At 31.3% G+C, this 20,789-nt stretch overlaps 1 protein-coding gene and 1 pseudogene across 1 annotated transcript; one reads left to right on the top strand and one right to left on the bottom strand.

Moving 5' to 3' along the window:
- Nucleotides 1-3,757: 3,757 nt before the first annotated feature.
- Nucleotides 3,758-7,131, bottom strand: LOC120132311 (annotated as a pseudogene).
- A 7,874-nt stretch (nt 7,132-15,005) lies between these two features.
- On the top strand, nt 15,006-19,563 carry LOC120132334 (cellulose synthase A catalytic subunit 7 [UDP-forming]). Its single transcript, XM_039149116.1, has 13 exons — nt 15,006-15,117; nt 15,206-15,401; nt 15,512-15,711; nt 15,825-15,927; nt 16,064-16,184; nt 16,264-16,530; nt 16,610-16,955; nt 17,042-17,305; nt 17,415-17,627; nt 17,774-17,987; nt 18,092-18,288; nt 18,399-18,752; nt 18,841-19,563. The coding sequence occupies exons 1-13, from the start codon at nt 15,043-15,045 to the stop codon at nt 19,420-19,422; spliced, it is 3,132 nt and encodes a 1,043-aa protein (XP_039005047.1). The 5' UTR covers nt 15,006-15,042; the 3' UTR covers nt 19,423-19,563.
- The last annotated feature ends 1,226 nt before the right edge of the window (nt 19,564-20,789 follow it).

Here is a 20,789-nt window from a genome sequence, read left to right as displayed (position 1 = left end):
TTTATAAAAATGCAAAGAATATAGTGTCTTTACTCATGCATGGATAACATACGTTTAAATTATGTGTTTTAAATATAAAAAATAATAGTATTAATTATATAGTAATCTCATTAAATTTATTAAATGATCTTTATTATAATCATAAATATTTTAAATTGTAATATTTTAATGTTTTATTAGATATTTATTAAAATCTTAAACTAATAAAAAGATACGTTAAGAATCACATTATTAAAATTATGTTATTCACATTCATAAATATGATGAAACGTTATGTACAATAATTACTTAGGTAATAAATATAACACAAAATTACTTATTGAGTTATAATTACATATTCATTAACTTATATTAATTATTAGAAAAATATAAAATTGCGAAGCGTCATCAAAATTTCTCATTTGATAAAATATTATTTACACTAATTACTTTTTATTAAATAAATACAATATAAAGATATAAATTAAATCTTATTTCGATTAACATTGTTATTATAATATATATAAGATATGAATTTGAACGCATATTTTTTTTTATTTATAACTAATGAAAATTCTAAATAACTTAAAACGTTGTAAAAAAATTATAACACAAAAGTTTCGAAGCGAAGAAACTTTTGTTTTTCAAAATTTGAGCTAAACTGCCTAAAATTTGCTTTGGTCAAACGATGCTTGAAGTTTAGGTATATTTTTAACCAAAAAAACAGGTACTACATGAAAAAGAAAACATATATACTCTAGCTTATTAGATACATTTTTAAATATAATTTGATAAAATTTCTATCGTACAAGGACCTACAATAGCAGCTGAGAGGGTAGGAAAGTAATTTCTGGAATCTACTTATCCGTCACCACTTGTCACTTGGTGATTTTACCAAATATTACTGGGTAATAATTACGTGTCAACCACCCTTTCTTCTAATATTACCGATCTAGCACCTTTATGACAAGGCGCAGATCGTCATCCTTACCTTCGTGAGGTTTTGTCAGAGCTAGCACCACGTAAAGGAAGGTGCAGATTGTCATCCGCGCCTTATCTGACTTTTGATATATACGAAAGGGTCGAATCATGAAACGTGTCTTCCATAGCTCCACATCATCCCTAAAAGCATTTTAAAATATATACTTTAAAAAATTAAAAAAATAAAATTAAATAGACTAACATCGTAATTTAATACATATTAGTTCCATGAGTTGAAGAGCTTACTGAGGTTAACATATATAGACATATTAGAGTGTTTAGGTTATATTTCTTGATAATGTGAGATAAAAGTTAAAATGTGCATTTCTTGACAATGTGTTTAGGTTATGTTTCCATGAGTTACCTTCGATCGTTTTCATTACATTTTTATTTCAATTATATACATATAAATGTAATAAGAATTTGATAAATTATTATTTGTTTAATTTTTAAGTTACCTTATATCAACCCAAAAAATAAAAGTGAAAAAATAATTGATTAATTACTTAGTATTAGATCATGTCTAAATGTCTAAATATGATCCTATATTAATAATGATTATGTATAAGCGTAAATAAGATATTTGATGTAAGTTTGAAGTCATTTTCTAATTTATTTATAGATTTTCTAGATTTAAGTAGCAATATTATTCATAAATTATTGACATCGTAAGAACATTTGTTAAAACCCTAATCCTTTTGAAGTCATCAGTGTGAAGTGGCTATGTTTCTATAAGATTTGTTAAAATCCCAAAGATTCATTAACCTTAATTTCTCTGAACACCCTCACCTATTCTAAGCCTAAACATATATTATAAATATCAACTTTTTCAATCATTCTAAACACACTAAAAATGAGTACATTTAATTTCTTACTTATTTTATCTATAACTTTGAATTTGTTAAGCGTTTATGTCGAGAATTATTGTTGATTCATGCGTTTTATTTCTTATAACATAAAATTTTGTTGAATCTTAATAGATACATTATACGATAAAATATTCTCCTCAAGATGTTATTTTATGCAAGTCTTAAATTATTTATCTCGCATCTTAATTTATTGATTTAGTACAATATTTATAATAATTTATGTGTATTTTTAATCCCAAAATTTTGTATAATATTCCCAAAATTTATATATAATCAAACTTACTTCAAACGTTGATGATATAGTAGTAACATGATGTAATACTAAGTAATTAATCAGTTATTTTTTGAGTTGATATAAGGTAACTTAAAAATTAAACAAATAATAATTTATCAACTTCTTATTACATTTATATGTATATAATTGAAATAAAAATGTAATGAAAACGATTAAAGATAACTCATGAAAACATAACCTAAACACATTATCAATAAATACACTTTTTAGCTTTTATCTCACATTATCAAGAAACATAATTTAAACACTCTAATAAGCCTATATAAGTTAACCCCATTAAGCTCTTCAATTTATGAAACTATATATATATATATTAAATTACGATGTTAGTCTCTATAGTTTTTTTAAAAAAAATTAAAGCATATATTTTTAAAAATGATTTTAGGGATGATGTGGACCTATAAAAGGTGCGTTTCATGATCCGTGCCTTTCGTATATGTCAGATGTTCAACTAAGGCGTGGATGACGATTCATGTCTTCCCTTACGTGGCTTCAGTTCGGACAAAACTTCGCAAAGGCGCAAATGGTCAAAAAAGGTGTTAAATCCCTAATATCAAAAGTAAATGTGTCTATCATATAATTATTACTTGTACGAGTGATATTTCGATAAAATCACATTGTCACTTACATCATCTTTCACGTATGGCAGGTTGTTAACACAATCATATAAGGAGAAAAATGGTACTCTGAAAATCTTTCATTTCGGTTTATTATTATTATTAGGATAAATTACTCATTTAATATTTAAATTATCATTTTTAATCTGTTTTAGTATTTATATTTTTAATTTTTTTAAAATCATTTCTAAAATTTAGTTTTTTTTTTCTTCGTTTCAATAACTCATTCAAAATTTAACGTTAAAGGCTTGAAAAGAATTGAAAATTTAGGTACTAAAATGGGCCAAAACTAATAATTTAAGTATTAAATGCATTAAGTTTTTAACGGCGGATACTAAAATGAAATAAAAACTAAACGTTATGAATAATTTAAAAAAAATGAAAGTTTAAATATTAAAATGAATCAAAACTACTAGTTTATATACTAAATATGTAGTATTCTATTAATGTGAACTATTGTATTTTAAAACTAGGGTAAAGAATAGAAAATAGTCCTTGTACTTTTAGGGCGCTTACATTTTGGTCAATCAACTTTTGAAACTTGTAATACAATCATCTAACTTTTAATTCGTTTCCATTACTGTCCATACCGTTATATTCCGTTAGTTTTTGCTAACTTGACAATTAACCCTCCGTTAACCTTTTTTTTTTGTTGACGTGGTAGCTTCTTCTTCTTCTTTCTAGATCCATTCACTGCAACAATGGGTGCAACAGCAACATGCCTCGGCTATGTTCAAACATTTTTCCAGAAAAAAAAATCCATTACCGTTCTCATTGATACCAGCAAGGAACAATTGGTTGCAACAGAATATACACACAACCACAATTTCCGGGAAAATATACAGAAGTAATGTATTGCCTCAAGATAAAAAGTACATGCAATGCATTGGCAGGTTCTTACACCAAACAATGACAGTATTGCACCACTATCAACTTGTTTGAGATAGTTGTCGATATCCTCTGTTACAATCAGAATTCTATCGGCAAAAGTAACTTCAATTTTTCGAACTTGAGTATCATCTAGGTCCATCAATCACAACCTCCAATTCCCTCTTGCCATACCTTCTACCCTCTGCATTAGCTTCCCTACACCACACCACACCACAAAGTAGAATATCAACCAAGCAACCATGAAATACACCTCCAAAACTGCCAGAACAACATTAGCGAAAAGCTGCCCTCCTATAAAAGTCAAAACCCGAGTAGCGAAAGATCCACCTAAGATAGCTTCATAACACTTGATTTGTATAGCTTGGCTCAACATTGTTGACAACAAGTAACATCCGTCTCTAATAATTTCCCTCCCCGTTCTTCTCGGATCTTCAATGGCAATCCAAGGAGCTAATGAGAAAGCAAATGAAACTAAAGTATCCACCAAGAACCATGTAAACAGAAACCCATAAATCTCCTTCTCGAAACCGCTAGTCCAAAGAGACATGACAGAAAAAGGCATGATCTTTAACCTGACAAAAAGCTTGAAAAACGAGTAGTGATTCTTAATTTCTCCAAAATACCATAATCCAAGAAGCTAACTCACGGCGTCTCTTACCGCCCATTTCATTTAAATCAAGCCGGTGAGCCTTTTTAAACCCATTTTTGACTCGTCTCAAAAAGCTACTGTAACACTCGTATACGTCTCGAAATACGAGTTAAAAAAACCATATTAATTTGACAAACATTCACTTAACATTAATGTTTAAAATTTTGTTTTGTTTTAAAGCATTCTTATTTTAACTTCAAATTATTTTCTTAATCACATAAAATAATAAATTAATATTTAAACATTGAAAAACAAATCTTTTTTCAGGTGGAGATTAGGCATTTTAGTGTTGTTTTATAAATTATATAATATTGACTAAACACTGCTTTTTTTAAATTATTTTAAACTTGGTAAATTATTCATTCATAAATACGGATATAACTAATCTAATAAAAATAAAGTGGTCTTAATTTACTATTACAGACCATTTAAAATAAAACTGATAAAGCATACTAGTAACATAAATATACATGCCACTGTTAGTCAAAAATAACAGCAAAAAGGCCTTACTGACACTGATAATGGATGATCTCTAAAAAGATGCTCGGAAGGTTCTTCACTGCACGTCCATACCTATATATGAACCTATGCATGAAAATCATTACGCACTAAGAATAACTTAGTGAGACAGTAATAAGCTAAGGTGACGTAAAACATAAAAATATCACAATTAAAATAAAACGTTAAAACTAATTTAAATTAAGTATTAAACTTTCAAACCGACTTATCTAAGCAGATTTCTTCCTCATAACCTGAAACTCAACTTATTTCATGATCTAATAAATATTCATGATAAACAATATCAGACTAATAATCATATCATATTTCTACCAACTTAACGTATTCGTAATTTTCATAATTAATTTTCAAAACCCAATGTATATATAAGAGAATATAATGTACGTGAGTAGAACATAAAGTGCACACTAAGCACATCACGGTGCCAATCATAACCGATCATAGTATGCACTCCATGTGCAATCATAACATGACATGAGCACCAAAGGTGCGAATCATAATGTACATAAAGGTATCATAACTTAACTTGAATGAACTCAACTTAATGGCATGTCAAATATACATACGACTCTCAATGCAACATACAATGAACTTTTAGACCATAATATAATCATTTAATATTTCAACATCTTAAAAATAATAACGTTGAAAATGTGTGTCAACATAAAAATAGCACTTGAGCAATTCATACCCTAAATCATTCATAAATCTTGATGAAAATATTATGTAAATAATCCATAATTAAAAAATTATAAATCATACTAATAATATGAGGTTGACTTATTGCAAGTCGTCATCGATCATTACGCACTCAAATGATACTTCTACATTTAATAAACCTGCAATCAAGTCCCTATAATATTAAGACTTTTCGAATTCCACCCTCAACTTTACCAAACTTGTAATTTGATTCCAATCAACTTTCTAACTTAAAATTCCAGCATTTCAATATTAAAATTAACATTGAACACCCCAAACTTCACATTCTTGCAATAATCACAATTCTCAAAACTTGTATATTAGCCCTTTTACTAAATTAAGCTTCCAAATTTATCTTCAAATCACATAAAACACTTCTAATATCAATTCTAGATCATAAGAAATTTTCCAATAATTTCCCCCCTAATTTCTTCCTATGGTTGAATGCTTCATACTTGATAGGGTGGACTTTTTGTTCAATTTCAAGCATGAATTCAACTTATTTGAATCAAATTCATGCTATTCTAATCATCACAACATCAAATTACATCAAAATTCAATCTTTCCTTAAAACCCTAACATGGCCAAATCAACTACAAGTCTTTACACATCACTTTAATAATCATACATTCTTTAGAATTAATATCCAACACCAAAAACATAATAAACTTCCATCAAATCTTCAAAATCCATAAACTCTAATTCTCAATCTCAACACACAAGCATCTTCACCCAATAATATTTATACCAAATGATAGAGAATTTCATGTAGATTAATTCTCTATCTAATAGCTTAATCCAAAAATCAAGTGTATGGCTTCAAAAATAAAAAAATAAAATTTCTTACCTTAGAACAATGGTGCATTCAGCCTATGCTTGAAAAATGGCTGAAAATATGTCAATTTTCTTGATTATTCAATTTATTCTAGTTTTTAACAACTAATACACTTGGCATTCAACTAATATAATTGAATTTAAAATTCAATTATTAAGAAATCCCCAAAATACCATTAATGAAACTTGATATTTACCAATTGCCATTACAATATATTTAATTAAAATATTTCATAGTCAAAGTTGAACAAACTTGGTTTTGACTTTCACTTTGGCCATGAAATTTTTGAAAATTGCATTTTAAAATTTCCATTGTTCTGCCCAAACCGAAAAAGTACACTGATATGTGCTAAATTTCTATGTTATAAAATACGAAAATAATATCTCCAACACTTATCTATCATCCTTCAATTTTTTGTGAAATTCCAGTTCGATCCGATTATCTGATTTCTATACCGAACTTTATCACTTTTAACACAAATCTCGCACCAAAAATCTGATTACCACGAAAATTCTTGTTTTACACCAAATTGTTCATTTACTGGCTAAAATATATAACCTTTTAAAATTACACTTTTGGTCCCTAAACTTTTTAAAGTTTATATTTTAGCCACTAAACTTTCAAAACTTATATTTTAGTCACTAACTAAAATTTAGGGTTTTACAACCCCAAAAAGAAACAAATCTTGCAATCAAATCATTAACAATTGTAACGAAAAGAACACCCAAAACCAAAGAGTAAATCGTTGTGAACCATAGAATTACCCATCCATACGAAAATGACAATAAGTTGACGAGAAAAAAATAGTGTTACTGCATCTTGACGGCGAGGAGAAGAAGAAGAAACTACCAAATCAACAAAAAAGAATGTTATCAAATGGTTAACTTTCACGTCAGCAAAAACTAACGGAAAATAACGATAGGGACAGAAATGAAAATGAACTAAAAGTTCGATGATTGTATTGTAAGTTTCAAAAGTTAAGTGACCAAAATGCAAGTGCCCTAAAAGTTTAGGGACTATTTATATACTTTACTCTTAAAATTATCATTGTTTTACAAATTCAAACCGAAAGGTTAGGCTTTGCACTAGGGCTGTAAACGAGCCGAATCGAGTTCGAGCATTGTAAAGCTTGACTCGAACTCGAAACCATTAACTGAAGCTCGAAAAAGCTCGAAATAAAAAAAAATCTTAATCTTAACTTGATTGAAGCCTCAAACTCAAACTCAAACTTTAAATATATGAAAACTTTATACTGTTTTTTAAAAAAATCAATATATAAATGTTAATATTATTAATAATTTATTTTTTTAAATCTTAATATATTATATTTTCAAGTTGCTCACGAGCTTTTCGACTCGAGTATTAAGTAGCTTGTTTCGGCTTGTCAAGCTTGAGTCTAATCCATTCGAATTAAGTATTTATCAAGTTTTGACTAAATCGATCTCGTATAGCTCACTATATGTCTCGTTTCATTTACGATAGTAACTCTCACAATATTTAAAAGTATGCAAATGACAAATGAGATTATACCTGTTTGACTTTTTACGATATTTGTTGCACTTGCAAGGCTCCAATCATTTACAATTGGAAGTGACGAACATAAATGTTTTCACTGGGATTTGCAAATTGCAACCAAAAGGTAAGCAAATGCGTTTCCAGCAAAATTAAGTCCAGAAAATTTCTCCAAATTTAAAGTTTATTATATTATTATATCTATCGAACATATGTTTAAAATAAAGCAAAAAAAATCGAAAAATCTTAACAGGATAAAAGAATTTAAAATTTTAAATCTTGCAAAGAGAGAAATCAAGTGTTAGAGAAGAAAGTCCAGAATTACTCTCCTCTTTTACCCGTTTCTGATCCGACTTGCACTACGTAGAGATGTAGGACAACGAAATTGAAGGGTTTACGCATAAATAAGGGTAAACTACAAGGGTGACTACCAAACTAAAATAGTGACTAAATTGATAGAGTGCATAAATATTAAAGACTAAATATATAATTATGTTAATTTTATTAACGACTACATTATCACCTCTGTTAAAAATTAACGGTCAGTGGTTGGATTGAACTATTTAAATAGTTGGGTGTTTTGTTTGATTACTTTTAAACATTCGTGATCAAAATGGTTAATGACCATAGTTACGTGGACACCCATGTTGTTTACCCTATGAATAAAAAAGGGTAAACTACACATTTAGTACTTAAACTATTAGTTTTGTTCTATTTTAGTACCTAAACTTTCATTTTTTTTTAAAACTATCCTAACGTTTAGTTATGATTTCATTTTAAAACTAACGTTAGGTCTGATTTAAAAAAAATAAAATTTTACATACTAAAACATATCAAAACTAGTAGTTTAAGTACTAAACACATAATTTACCCAAGAAAATATAGCTTTAAATATTATTGACAACTTTTAGTCTAAGTGGTTTTTTTTGGGCACGCTTGTGTTTTTTCTTTAAACATTTGTTGCATTCAATTTTATGTTCAAATCATTTAATAATTCAAGTTAGGTCCAATTATTAATACTTTATTTATTGATATCTGATTTATAGATGAATTATTTTAGATCGAATTTTGAAGAGATTATAATGGGAACGACTTTTTCAACTCAGTTTGTTATATTCGTAAACACTGAAATTCAAATTTCTAATAAAAATACTTAGAAGATCTAATACCTCATTCCACTATATTAACTGGTTGATAGTTTAAATTAGATTATTTTAAAAGATTATAAGATCATTTATTAAAATAATATTAGCAGATATAGCATTTAAGTGTCTATGGTTAAACTGAAATAACAATTCTAACGACCAACTCAAAATATTGAAAAAATATATTTTCCCGATCTAATAGCAGACAAACTGCATGGTCACCATGAGCAAGTGATACCATTAGCCCGTGAGTTAAAAATATGTACTTATCGACCGAGTTAGAGACGAGCAAAACTCGATTCGACTCGAAAAATCGATTTTTTACTCAACTCGAATTGACTTTAAGTTGTAATTTCATAAACTTGACCCGACTTAAAAAAATTCAAGTTCAAACCGAGTTGTAAAATACAACTCAAATAACTCGAATAGCTTGAAATTTTTAATAATTCGTATATTGATTTTTAAGATTGAGTCGAGTATCTAGAATTTGTATGATATATGTATATCACATATGAAAAAAATATGAAAAATATATATATGTATTTTATATGGATATAAAAAAACCATTTAAATTGGGATCAAATAATACCATAATATTATACATATTTACAATTAAATTTAAACAGTATTGAGAAATAAGTAAGGAAAGAAAACTGAATAACTTCTTTATTCAATAGAGAAGAAAGATCACTTTACAATGCAACAAACGTGCTATATATATAGCACTGTAAAAGACCATGCATCTCAAGTAGCTACTTATTCGTCTAACAACCTAACAACTTCACACCATCCTTACCACATATAGCAATCAACTTTTGACACGTGTACAAGTGTAATTGTCATTCAATGTTGCTATATTCAACATTCCCTCTACTTTTTCTCTTTGTTTTCAACAAGTTGAATATTCACCCGTTCGTGAAAAATCTCAAAAGCACCTCTGGCCAAGGGTTTGGTAAAACCATCTGTAATTTGATGAAACGCTGACATAGATCGTACTTGCAATTGTTTAGCAACAATTTTCTCGCGAACGAAATGTACATCTAGATCAACATGCTTGGACTGAGCATGATAAATTGGATTGGCACTCATTGCAATAGTACCATAATTGTCACACCAGATGGTAGGAGGTGTGACCTGAACTTCTCCCAGATCTGCAAGCAAAGCACTGATCCACATTACTTTTGCAGCAACTTCAGCAAGACTTTTATACTCAGCCTCCATGGTTGAGCGTGAAACAGTCTTTTGTTTCCTAGATGACCAGGACACTAAACAATTTCAAATAAAGACACAATGACCAGACATCGACCGTCTATCATCCATATCACCACCCCAGTATGCATCAGCAAATGCAATAACTTGAAGGTCAAAACCAGCAGAAGTGAAGTCCAAGCCATAATTCAACGTGCCTGCCAAATATCGAAGAATTCTCTTAACTGCCAAAAGATGAGACTCACGAGGGGCTTGCATGTATTGAGCAACCTTGCTCACACTGAGAGCTACATCAGGTCAAGTATGACACACATACAACATTGAGCCGACAATGCTACAAAACTCATGTACATCGACTAAGAGATTGCCTGCATCATTAGACAGTTTAGTAGACACAACCATAGGAGAAGTAGTTGGTGTGACCTGTTCCATTTTCATTTTTTTCTAGCAAATCCAACACAAACTTCTTCTGACTCAACACAAGAGAGTTGGCATACCATTTAACCTCGATGCCCAAAAAATATGACAAGTCACCAAGATCCTTAAGAGAGAACTGCTTGTTGAGTTCACAAATGACATAATATAAATCAAAGACTCTCCTGTCAAGATGACATCAACATACTCGAGAATAAATGTACGAACTTCATCCTGAGTAGCAACAAAAAGAGAACAATATACTTTGGACTCACGAAACCCTAAAGCAAGCAAACTATTACGAAGCCTAGTATGCCAATTGTGTGGCACTTGTCTCAGGCCATAAAGAGCTTTTTGAAGCTTACAAACTAGCGGAGTTGTAATACCACAAATTTTTATAATGACTAAAATGCAAGTTTTGAAAGTTTAGTGGCTAAAATATAAACTTTGAAAAGTTTTGAGACTAAAATTGTAATTTTTAAAAGTTATATATTTTACCATATAAATGATCAGTTTGGATTAAAACAAAGATTTTAGTGGGAATCAGTTTTTTTTGTATGTGATTTGTGTTAAAAGTTATAAAGCGGTAAAATTTGGTAATCAAATCGAACCGAAATTTTACGAAAATTTGAAGGATGTTAGGAAATGGTTGGAAATATTATTTTCATATTTTAGATCAGATAAATTTGGCACAAAAAATGCAATTTTTCAGATTTGATCGAACTGTGGAATTTTAGTGACTAAAATGCAATTTTTGAAATTTGCATGGCCAAATTCGAAATTCAAAATCAATTTAATTCATCTTTGACCAAGGAATATTTTAATGTATGATATGACAATGACATTTGGTAATTTTCAAGATTTATTAAGGGTATTTTTTAGATTTCTCATTAATTGAATTTTAAATTCAATTAATTAAATAAATGCCAAGTGTCTTATCTTTTAAATACTACTAGAAAACTCAAGAGAATTAGCACATTTTAATCTTATTCCTTCACTTGGCTGAAACTTCAAGCCCTCCCTAGGTAATATTTTGATTTTTGATTTTTGAAACAATATATTTGATTTTTGGATTTAGCTATTAGATAGAGAAATAATCTACATGAAATTCTCTATCATTTGGTACCATTATTTCATGGTGAAGATGATTATGTGATGAGATTTTATGATTAAGGTTTAAGGGGGTTTAGTGATTTTGAAGAATTGATGATTTTTATGTTTTTTATGTTGGTGATTATTTTTAAAGCATGATGATGATTAGAAATAATTGTACATGCATATATAAGGTTTGGATTAATTAGGGTTTATGGAAGTGTTAGGATTTGGATTCAATTTGATGTTGTGATGATTGGAAATACATTAATTTAATCATAGGAGGTTGAATTCATGCTTGAAATTGAACTAAAAGTTCCCCCTAGGTGATATAAAGCATTCGGCCATAGGGAAGAAAATTGGGGGAAAATGTTGAAAATTTTCCTATGGATTAGAAATTATATTAGAAGTATTACATGTGATTTGGAGACTGATTTGGATCAATTTGGAACCTTGAAAGTGTAAGAAGGGTTAGTTTACAAGTTCTTGGAATTGTGGGATATTATTGTAAGAATGTAATTTTTGAGGGATTCAATGTTAATATTTGATCATTGTAATGCTGGAAATTAAGTTGGAAAGTTGTTTGGAACCAAATTTGGTAAAATTAGTAGTGGAATTCGAAAGGTCTCAAAACCTTGGGGACTTGTTTGCAAGTTATTAAATGTAGAAGTATCATTTGGGTAAATTATTGAATGCTGAAAAATTTATTAGTATGCTGAATTTTGAATTAAATATTGAGTTGGGGTTGAATTACAAATTTATAAAGTTAGGTGATGAAAGTCAAAAGTTTAGAAAAGTTTGGGTTGAAATTTATAATGTTTTGAATGTTGAAGTATTGATTTGGGTATTTTATTTAAGTGCTGTAATTTTAGTAATTTATGTGCAATGATCATAATGTGAAGGACCATTATGAATTAAATGGAAAGGTGAAGGTGAATTATAAAAAAGAATTCATAATCTGTGACTTATTTGTATAATTTAGCAAAAGATGAAGGGTTAAGGATGAAAATAAATATTCATAGATTTGGATGAGTATTTTGAGAAGTTGGAAATTAAAATGGAAATGTGATTTAGTTGTTATCGATTTAATCTCGATTTTTATTTTATATATTTTCAAATGTTAAAATTAGCTTATGTTAGTACGATACTAATATATAGTTCGAATATTTTATGTTATAATTTGGTATTGTCATATTACGATAAATCTAGCAATCCGAACAATCCAAAAGGAAAGGAGAAAGATCGTGACTACGACTAGTATATACAAGTTCTGTAGTGAGGAAAAGATGAGTGCAGCTTATTTATTTAATTATTATGATTTAGGATGACTTGTGATAAGTCAACCTCATTTATTTTCGAAGATATGAATTATGTTTTGATTTTAGAAATATATCCGTAATATTTTAATAAGTTTATTGAATGATTTTGGGTATAAACTGTCCATGTCATGTTTTACGAATGTGAATTAAATATATTTCTGATTCTAATATGATTTTTATTAAATGATTTCGAAATGAACTGAAAGTCCACTGTATGTTATATTGAGAGTCAAAGGTACAATTGGCATGCCATGAGGTAGAGTAATTACTTGTTCTGATTTTGATATATTGTGGTGTATCGGAGTGTACACTAGTATATATATTCTGATTTGAATGCACTTTGTGTGCATATGGTGATTTCCGATGTGATAACATTGTGTGTGCTTATATATTCTGATTATGATAATATGAGATATGTATTGCACACCGTCTGACTCACGTACCTTATATTCTCTTAAATATACTTTGGACTATAAAAATTAAATATGAAAGTTCTGAAAAGTATCTGACTATAAAAGAATGTTGACTGATCATTATGTCTTATCTGATTTATTATGATTTTGTGAAAAATCATCAGATGATTCTTTTCAGGTTTATGATAAAGTTCAACATGAGATATTCGGTTTGAACATTCTGAAAATACAATCTGTTTTATTTTTAATGATTTTATATATTTCGATATTTTATTTATTTGTTCTCACCTTTAGCATTACTGCCTCACTAAATTATATTTAGTGCGTGATGATTTTCATGCATATGTTCCGATTGAGACTCGGACGTTTTGTGAGGAGCCTCCCAAGCATCGTGTGCATATCATTTGTAATATCAATATTAGTAAGACATCATTGATGTTTCTTTTGACTAGTAGTGACATGTATATTAATGTTATTAACCTGTTTTATTAGTTATGACTAAATAACATGTAATAGTAAATTAAGACTGTTTAATTAGACTAGTTTAGTTTATCAATATTTTGGTATGCATGAATATATAGTAATTAAAATATTATGTTTTTAAATGATACAAAATTTTAAGTATGAAAAAATAGTTTTAAAAGTTGAAATTAGGAATATTTTAAAATAAATAAAATTTTAAGCAACTGTGAATAATGTTCGTAAGTCAGTTTGATGTGATATCTATGATTCGTATTTTTAGAAGTTTACGGGTTATGGGTGTTACAGGAGTACCATCAGGGGTAGGTAATAACATCTTAACAAAAACTTTAAGATATAAAATAAGACTTGTCAACTTGAATAACTCAAAAAAAAAATTACTCGACTTGACTCGACTCGATCGAACGCTTACTCCTAGACGAAGGTAAGATTTTTTTTGTTGAATGAATTTATAAAACTTTAGAGAATAAAAATTAAATTATCAATACAAAATATTTATTTATTTTAATTAATCTGAATAAATATAAATAATATTTATTCAAAGATAACTCTCAACTATTTAATATACGCTCACACCCTTCGTTTGTGCTCTATAAAAATTATTTAAAATATAAGAAATTTAATTTTTTTTAAGAAATTTAAATTTTTTAGAGTATGAATTCTCGACCGTTCATCACTGGTAACATATCGAATAGAAGAAATTGAAAAAAAAGAAGATAGGCTTGTCTATAAGATGGGGAAATTTCAACGTGTTCTTTACCTAACGATTGCAGCTTTTGCTTTGGTTTTAAGTTCTTTCATCTCCTCACGTTTTTTTTCTTTGTTTTATCACCATTTATTATTAATATTATTGTATCAGGCATTATATTTACAGGATTTGGAAATTCGAAAGATAAAACAAATGATGGAAACAGACAGATGGGAGGTCATTGAAGCTTGGAAAAGCAGGGAAATAAAGGGGCAATGGTAGGTGGTTGAAAATAAAAGAAGAGAAGAAAGCTTAGCTTCAAGGCAATGTAGACTCTGCAACAAACGACACTGCCCCTTAGGCACATGTTCAGCTCCCAATAAAACTCTATTTCACCCATTCTCTCCTTTGTCTTCTTCTCTCATCATCATCTCCAATGGAAGCCAGCGCTGGACTCGTTGCGGGTTCACACAACCGCAATGAACTTGTCGTCATCCATGGCCATGAAGAGGTAATAAAGGAAGAACGTTAGTTTTATGAAACAGTTTGCTTGAGCCCCATTCTTTTGTTTTGGTTGATTGTGTTGTTGGTGCATTCAGCCTAAACAACTGAAGAACTTGGATGGCCAAGTTTGTGAGATTTGTGGCGACGAAATCGGGTTGACGGTCGATGGAGATCTTTTCGTGGCCTGCAACGAGTGTGGTTTTCCGGTTTGCAGGCCTTGTTATGAGTATGAAAGGAGGGAAGGGAGTCAACAATGTCCTCAGTGCAAAACTAGATACAAGCGTCTCAAAGGTATTGCCATTTAGACATTCATGTTCTTGGTGCAGCTGCCATTGTTTTTTTTCTAACAATTGAGATCAAATTTATACTTTTTTTTCTTTCTGGTTTGATTTGTGGTGAAGGGAGTCCTAGAGTGGAGGGAGATGAAGATGAAGAAGATGTTGATGATATCGAACATGAATTCAACATCGATGATGAACAAAACAAACATAGGAATATTGCAGAATCGATGCTCTATGGGAAGATGAGCTACGGTAGAGGCCCTGAAGATGATGAAAGTTCTCAAATCCCATCAGGTTTAGCCGGTATCAGATCGAGGCCGGTAAGTAAAGTTCTTTGATGTGTAATTGACATTCAGCAACAAAATGAAAACTATGTTCCAGTTGCCATGAAAATCCTTCATAATAATAGCATTGTTCTTTCTGTTTGTTGCAGGTGAGCGGTGAATTCCCAGTAGGAAGCTCTCTTGCTTACGGGGAACACATGTCGACTTCTTCCCTCCATAAACGAGTTCATCCATATCCCACATCTGAACCTGGTAGGTTTAATCTTGTATCATATAAAAGTATCTTCTTTTTTTCCCATCAATCATCTCATTTCTTAACCACAAAACAAAGTTTCAAGTTCTCAAACAAATTGACCACGAATATTATATATATATTGGCAAACAAAAGGAAGTGCAAGATGGGATGAAAAGAAAGAGGGAGGATGGAGAGAAAGGATGGATGATTGGAAATTGCAGCAAGGAAATTTGGGTCCTGAAAATGATGATGCCTATGATCCTGACATGGCCATGTAAGTATTTATATCTGTTATATGCAGATATGGGAAGAAAACTTGAAAATATGCTTTTCTCATGTAAAATCTCCTACAGGCTCGATGAAGCTAGGCAGCCCTTGTCAAGGAAGGTGCCAATTGCATCCAGCAAGCTCAATCCTTACCGTATGGTGATCGTGGCTCGTCTGGTTATCCTTGCTTTCTTTCTCCGTTATCGAATTATGAACCCGGTGCATGATGCGATCGGGCTGTGGCTAACTTCTATTATATGTGAAATCTGGTTTGCCTTTTCATGGATCCTTGATCAGTTCCCTAAATGGTTCCCCATTGACCGTGAGACGTATCTCGATCGCCTTTCCCTCAGGTTAACAATTTTTTCAAAGTTCTAGCCACTCTGAATTTATTATTTTTATCCATTATCAAACACATACCGTTTGATACAGGTATGAGAGGGAAGGTGAGCCCAACATGCTTGCTTCGGTTGATATCTTTGTCAGTACAGTGGATCCACTGAAAGAACCCCCTCTAGTAACAGCAAATACGATTCTATCGATCTTGGCCGTGGACTATCCGGTGGATAAGATCTCTTGCTACATTTCTGATGATGGAGCTTCCATGCTTACTTTTGAAGCATTGTCCCAAACAGCTGAATTTGCCAGAAAATGGGTGCCATTCTGTAAGAAATTCACTATAGAGCCCCGAGCACCAGAGATGTACTTCACTTTAAAGGTTGATTACCTCAAGGACAAAGTCCAGTCAACATTTGTGAAGGAACGCCGAGCTATGAAGGTTTGTATATATGAACTTCCGAAGACGAAAATCAGAGTTTTAAATTGCAGGGAGCTAATCTTTTCAATTCTCATGGTGCTTAACAGAGAGAATATGAAGAATTCAAGGTTAGGGTAAATGCACTTGTAGCCAAAGCCCAGAAGGTTCCTCTAGAAGGGTGGATCATGCAAGATGGGACACCATGGCCAGGAAACAATACCAAAGATCACCCTGGTATGATTCAAGTCTTTCTTGGTCAAAACGGAGGCCATGATACCGAAGGAAATGAGCTTCCTCGCCTCGTTTATGTATCTCGAGAGAAAAGGCCTGGTTTCGCACATCACAAGAAAGCTGGTGCCATGAATGCCCTTGTAAAGATCTTAATCATTTATTAGATTCTGTTTCATTCTAGTTCCTCTCCATTTCTAAGGCCTAGCTTTTATGTGTTGATAATTCTGTTAATCTATGCAAATATTTCAGGTTCGTGTTTCTGGAGTGCTTACAAATGCCCCTTTTATGTTGAACTTGGATTGTGACCATTATATTAATAACAGCAAGGCTGTAAGAGAGGCCATGTGTTTCTTGATGGACCCTCAAATTGGAAGAAAGGTCTGCTATGTCCAATTCCCTCAACGATTTGATGGTATTGATAGGCATGATCGATATGCCAACCGAAATACAGTTTTCTTTGATGTAAGTGAAGCAAAAAAAAAAAAACTACTTTTCAAACCTTTTGAAATGGCTAAATGGGAGTTCATGCTTGTTTTTGTGCACTATAAGATGATATAGGGACGGACAAATGAATCAAACTTTTATCTCTTGTTCTCTGGTTTATGCAGATTAACATGAAAGGTCTAGATGGTATACAAGGCCCCGTGTATGTCGGCACTGGCTGTGTTTTCAGAAGGCAAGCTCTATATGGTTATGAACCACCGAAGGGGACTAAGCGCCCAAAGATGGTAACCTGCGGTTGCTGCCCTTGTTTTGGACGCCGTAGAAAGGATAGCATGCACTCTAAGGATGGTGAAAATGCAAATGGTCCAAGCCTGGAAGGTGGTTAACAATGACATTTTATTCTTGTCTTTCAATTTCAAGAAGCTGCCTTTCATATTGTTTATGAAATAACTTCCATATCTTTTTTTTTAATATTCTAACAGCAACCGAAGATGACAAGGAGTTCTTGATGTCCAACATGAACTTTGAAAAGAAATTTGGACAGTCAGCCATTTTTGTAAATTCAACCCTGATGGAACAAGGTGGTGTCCCTCCTTCCTCAAGCCCTGCAGCTCTGCTCAAAGAAGCCATTCATGTAATCAGTTGTGGTTATGAAGACAAAACAGAATGGGGGAGCGAGGTACTTAACTTGAAATTTCATATGACATTCCCGCTTCGGGTTTAGAAGGACGAATTCATGTTTTTAAAGTTCAAACATTAATCCGACTTTCGAACCTTCCGCAAGTGCAGCTTGGCTGGATTTATGGCTCAATTACGGAGGATATTCTAACAGGTTTCAAGATGCACTGCCGTGGATGGAGGTCAATATACTGCATGCCGAAGTTGGCTGCATTCAAGGGTTCAGCTCCCATCAATCTCTCGGATCGTCTCAACCAAGTCCTTCGATGGGCGCTCGGTTCTGTTGAAATTTTCTTTAGTCGTCACTCCCCTTCGTGGTACGGCTACAAGGGAGGAAAGCTAAGGTGGCTCGAGCGATTCTCATATATCAACACAACCATCTACCCCTTCACATCTTTACCACTCCTCGCCTACTGCAGCCTCCCAGCAATCTGTTTACTTACTGACAAATTCATCATGCCACCGGTAAACAAAACACTCTCCTTCAATCATTTAAAGCATACAACATTAAACACCTTATCCGTTAACTAGTTCTTACTCGATCCTGCAACAGATAAGCACCTTTGCAAGTCTATTCTTCATTGCTTTGTTTCTTTCAATCTTCGCAACTGGCATTCTTGAGCTAAGGTGGAGTGGAGTAAGCATCGAGGAATGGTGGAGAAACGAGCAATTTTGGGTTATTGGTGGCATTTCGGCGCACCTGTTCGCCGTCATCCAAGGCCTGTTGAAGGTTCTAGCCGGTATCGACACTAATTTCACCGTCACATCCAAGGCAACAGATGATGAGGAGTTTGGAGAATTGTATGCCTTCAAATGGACAACCCTCCTGATTCCACCAACCACAGTCTTAATCTTCAACTTGGTAGGAGTTGTTGCAGGCATCTCGGATGCCATAAACAATGGATACCAATCCTGGGGACCTCTCTTTGGAAAGCTCTTCTTCTCCTTCTGGGTCATTGTCCATCTCTATCCATTCCTTAAAGGTCTAATGGGGAGGCAAAACAGGACACCAACCATTGTGGTGATATGGTCAGTGCTATTGGCCTCAATCTTCTCCTTGCTTTGGGTCCGAATCGACCCGTTTGTGCTGAAAACCAAGGGACCGGACACAACGATGTGCGGCATCAACTGTTGAAAAATTTCGTTTTGCGTGTTTATATGGATTATGCATATCCGTTCTTGCTCATACGAGTATATGGTATGTGTGATGTATGAACAAAAAAAACGTGGAGATGCACAAGAAAGAATAAAATTAGAGTGAAAAGTTGTATGTTAATATGCATTGTGCCAACTACCGAGTTTTGTCATTGAATTGAATGGGTAAATTACACTTTTAATATCTAAACTATCAGTTTTGTCTGTTTTAATACATAAATTTTCAATTTTTTAAATCTTCCCAACGTTGAGCTTTTGTTTCATTTTAGTACCTCGTCATTAAAAACTTAATGACATATTTTTTTGCTAGTAAATTACATCATTAATCACTCAACTATCTTCTCATTGGTACTAAAGTTTTAAAAAATCAATTTATTTTATTAGTAATTTTTGTGACATGACATTTTTTATTTTATTAATATATGATTAAGAATAAAAAATGAAATTGAAAGTTAGAATGATTAAATTAAGATTAATTTGGAAGTTAAGCAATTAAACTAAAAAAATTGAACTTTAGTGACCAAAAATAAGAGTGAGAAAATAATTGAGTGATGAATAAACACTATAAATGCTCAAACTCAAAACCTCAATAAATAATAACAATTTCTTTGCCACATAAGTCGTTTGACATAATAATTTTGTCATTCACGTTGCATTTCTATTCTACAAGAGAAGACTTGTGATATGTGATGTGATGATATTTTGATATCTTCCTAAATCAATAGCATCGCATACAAGTAGGGGTGAAAAAAACTCGATTTAACTAGATAAATTTTAAATTCAAGTATAGAGTTTGAATAACTCGAACATTTTAGTAATTGGTGAATTGATTTTCAATTTCGCGTCAACTTTCTCAACTTTGTATGATATATATGTATATCGTATATGATTATAAAAAGCCATTTAAATTGGAATAAAATATATCTTATATGATTATAAAAAGCCATTTAAATTGGAATAAAATAATACTCTAATAAAATAAATATTTACAATTAAATTTAAACAGAAATTTGAATAACTCGACTAAAAATTTTTCAAATAAAGTTTGAGTTATAAAATAAGATTCGTCAACTTGAATACAAGAACACAAGTATTTAAGAACAATAAAAAATTGGTGATCATAAGAATTATTACCAACAACAAAAATACATCAATAAAATTATGTAACAAAGAATTTTCCAGTCCATCTAACATCCTCTAAGACGCCAAAAATTGCAAGAAGCATAATTATTTCTGAAACAGTAATTCCAAAATTCTGTTTTCTTCAAGGGGACAACGAAACAAGAAGTGTTGACCGATGAAAAATCTAAAGATGCCAAAACTTGAGCTCATGTTGAACAACTGAAT

The sequence above is a fragment of the Hibiscus syriacus genome, unplaced genomic scaffold (genome assembly GCF_006381635.1).
Source record: "Hibiscus syriacus cultivar Baekdansim isolate YM2019G1 unplaced genomic scaffold, ASM638163v2 tig00110560_pilon, whole genome shotgun sequence".
Taxonomy (NCBI): Eukaryota; Viridiplantae; Streptophyta; class Magnoliopsida; order Malvales; family Malvaceae; genus Hibiscus; species Hibiscus syriacus.
This window is presented reverse-complemented; position numbering and strand designations above follow the sequence as displayed.

Bases quoted from the DNA above. Each gene is read 5' to 3' on its own strand.
- LOC120132334 (XM_039149116.1), top strand. From the start codon at position 15,043: ATGGAAGCCAGCGCTGGACTCGTTGCGGGTTCACACAACCGCAATGAA. The intron at 17,306-17,414 runs GTAAAGATCTTA...CAAATATTTCAG, and splicing joins CTGGTGCCATGAATGCCCTT to GTTCGTGTTTCTGGAGTGCT. The intron at 17,988-18,091 runs GTGGTTAACAAT...ATATTCTAACAG, and splicing joins AAATGGTCCAAGCCTGGAAG to CAACCGAAGATGACAAGGAG.